The sequence below is a fragment of the Pyxicephalus adspersus genome, chromosome 3 (assembly GCF_032062135.1).
Source record: "Pyxicephalus adspersus chromosome 3, UCB_Pads_2.0, whole genome shotgun sequence".
NCBI classification, from domain to species: domain Eukaryota; kingdom Metazoa; phylum Chordata; class Amphibia; order Anura; family Pyxicephalidae; genus Pyxicephalus; species Pyxicephalus adspersus.
In genome coordinates this window covers 95470189-95472580 of record NC_092860.1, presented here as the reverse complement: position 1 = coordinate 95472580, position 2392 = coordinate 95470189, and the positions used below count along the sequence as shown (strand labels likewise).

At 39.5% G+C, this 2392-nt stretch overlaps 1 protein-coding gene across 1 annotated transcript in view; it reads right to left on the bottom strand.

The window, feature by feature from the left end:
* Positions 1–268: 268 nt before the first annotated feature.
* Positions 269–2392, bottom strand: part of METTL14 (methyltransferase 14, N6-adenosine-methyltransferase non-catalytic subunit) — a 20720-nt gene continuing 18596 nt past the window's right edge. The window contains exons 10-11 of the mRNA XM_072405770.1: positions 2043–2253; positions 269–707 (exon numbers count right to left, since the gene is read on the bottom strand). Coding sequence (XP_072261871.1) covers positions 388–707; positions 2043–2253 — 531 coding nt within the window. The 3' untranslated portion in view covers positions 269–387. The remainder of the gene's footprint in view (positions 708–2042; positions 2254–2392) is intronic.

The following is a 2392-nucleotide window of genomic DNA, read 5'->3' as shown; positions in this document are numbered from 1 at the left end:
GCAAGAGTGCTATCTATTGAGCCAACGGTGACTTTTCGTTATGCTGGCTGCACAAATTATACCCAGGCTGCAAAATCCCATGCAGATTAACCAACTATGTAATGTGAGGGTTGGAAAGACAGTAAATGGATGATTTAGGTAGGTTCTTACACTACGTCACACTTCCAAAGATTGTACAATCCTATTGTAAAGTGCATAGATAACGAATAGTAACTGTAAAGAATGAAGAAGTGATTTGTTTCTTTTTTTTTTTAAACAATATTTCAGATTTTGTTGAAAATTTTATTGTCTTGAAGCTTTTCGATGTTACATCACTCCCCATCCACCCTCCACCCCCATTGACAGTTCTTGTTATGACCAGGTAAATAAAAAAAATGCTTATTGAAATCAGCGTGGAGCAAATCCTCCTCTATGTGGTCCTCCGCGTCCTCGGAAATTTCCTCTGTCACCACGGAAACTTCCTCTGTTTCTTTCTCTACCTCTTTCGCCTCTTCCTGCAGAGGGTCCACCCCGATTGCCACCTCTAGAAGCCCCAAAGTTGGATGTGCCAAAGCCACGGTCAGATTTTAGTGGGGGTGTTTTGGGCCGAAGTCTCTCTATCTCTTCTGAGCAGCCTGTGAGTGTTGAATTTGGAGAATTGAAATTGGAGGCATAAGTCTCAGCATTGAAGTTACTGTTAGTAAGAGTGGGTCCCACTGTAAGCCAGCCTGAAAAACAAAAGACATGGTATCAGAACCTATGGATGTAATATTGCTATACTAAGCATTCTAAATCTTCACTTCAGTTAGGACATACTCCATGCTGTGCTGTAATCAGAGTATGCCAAATACTAAGAATGACATCAACACAGTCCTAGAAAGGCCACATCACCATCTTGTACCAGTAACACAGTCAATTCCTGTGCACATTGTGTGCTTTCTCACGTAATTCACAGAGGTGTCAAACGGCCTTGCGTTTATAGTGGGAATCATTGTAATTCTCTGTTATGCAAAAGCAGTGTTCAGACTGAAGTTTGTACCTATACTTCTAGATATGCAGGGGCTGCTATTGCTGATCTATTCCTAATATTATGAAGTGCCTGGTATCAATGGCTTGATTTTTTGCATTTTCAGAAGGAGGTAGCTTCTATATATCTCATAACATGTTCACCTTCACAGTCCACCTCTGTCCAGACTAAGGACGTAACATGTTTTTATATATTCCGGACAAGCAGTAAAAAAAAATCCCACACGGTCTATGACTTACCTTTGTAGCTTGATGTGCTATAAAGTGATAATTCTCAAAGTTCACAACTGAGACCCTCAGGTCAGGTTTCAATTTAATTCTAACAGATTGCAGCATTGCAGTTTGTTTAAATTAGAATGCAGAAAGACTACCAAGTTTCTGTTGTAAAAAGGGAAGATGCTTTCAGAATGTATGTTGGGGACTTTGAAGTTTGGGTTTCTCCACAGTGGGCGTAGATTATTAAAGCCCTTCAAGGCTGGAGAGGATACACTTTCATCAGTGAAGCTGGGCGATCCAGCAAATCTGGAATGGATTTCCTAAAAATAATTTGCTATTTGTCAGAATTCGAGGTTTGCTGGATTACCCAGCGTCACTGATGAAAGTATATCCTCTCCAGCCTTGGAGAGCTTCAATAAATCAGGCCCAATGTGTTAACTATAGCTACAGACGAAATTAAGGGAATGTTTTAAAGTTTATTTTTTACTACTTAGTCAGAATATGTAAAAACTTTGATAACCATAAGCTGAGCATATGTTCACTTTAAGTCTGTTAAAAGGACAGGAGTGAAATCCAAAGAAATTCTAGATAACAGAATTTTGCTTACAAAACCCCCAATAAAGATGCAGTGAAGATTTGCTTGTTTGTGCGTTGGGATTTTTTTTCTCATTTCTCTCCCCCGTCATGGAACACATACTCATAGGTCAATCAATCATAGGGAACTCAGATTTCATCTCTGTTTGAACTAGCTAAAGGTCAGGAATACAGCAAGGATTCAATTAAATTGTTGTATTTACACGGATTATCTCCGTAAATCTTACCAGGTCTAATGGTGCTGTCTCTTCCAAAGAGGTGGAGCCGCCTTCTTCCCAGGCAGAAATGCTCAATTATATGAAATATCTCCACAGGCTTTTCTATATTTCCTATTTCAGGCTCCTCTGTGATGATAAGGTCAATATCAACATTGGCATGGATGAAATCTCCATCAGTGCTGCGGTGCACGGTTCCTTTAATACCCATAAGGCAATGTTCCTAGAGAAACAATAAGACATTGTGTTAGGAACAATACCATATTTTTCGGCGTATAAGACGCTCTGGCATATAAGACGCACCCAATTTTAAAGGAGGAAAATCTAGAAAAAAAAGATTCTGAAAGATTATTCCCCTTCTG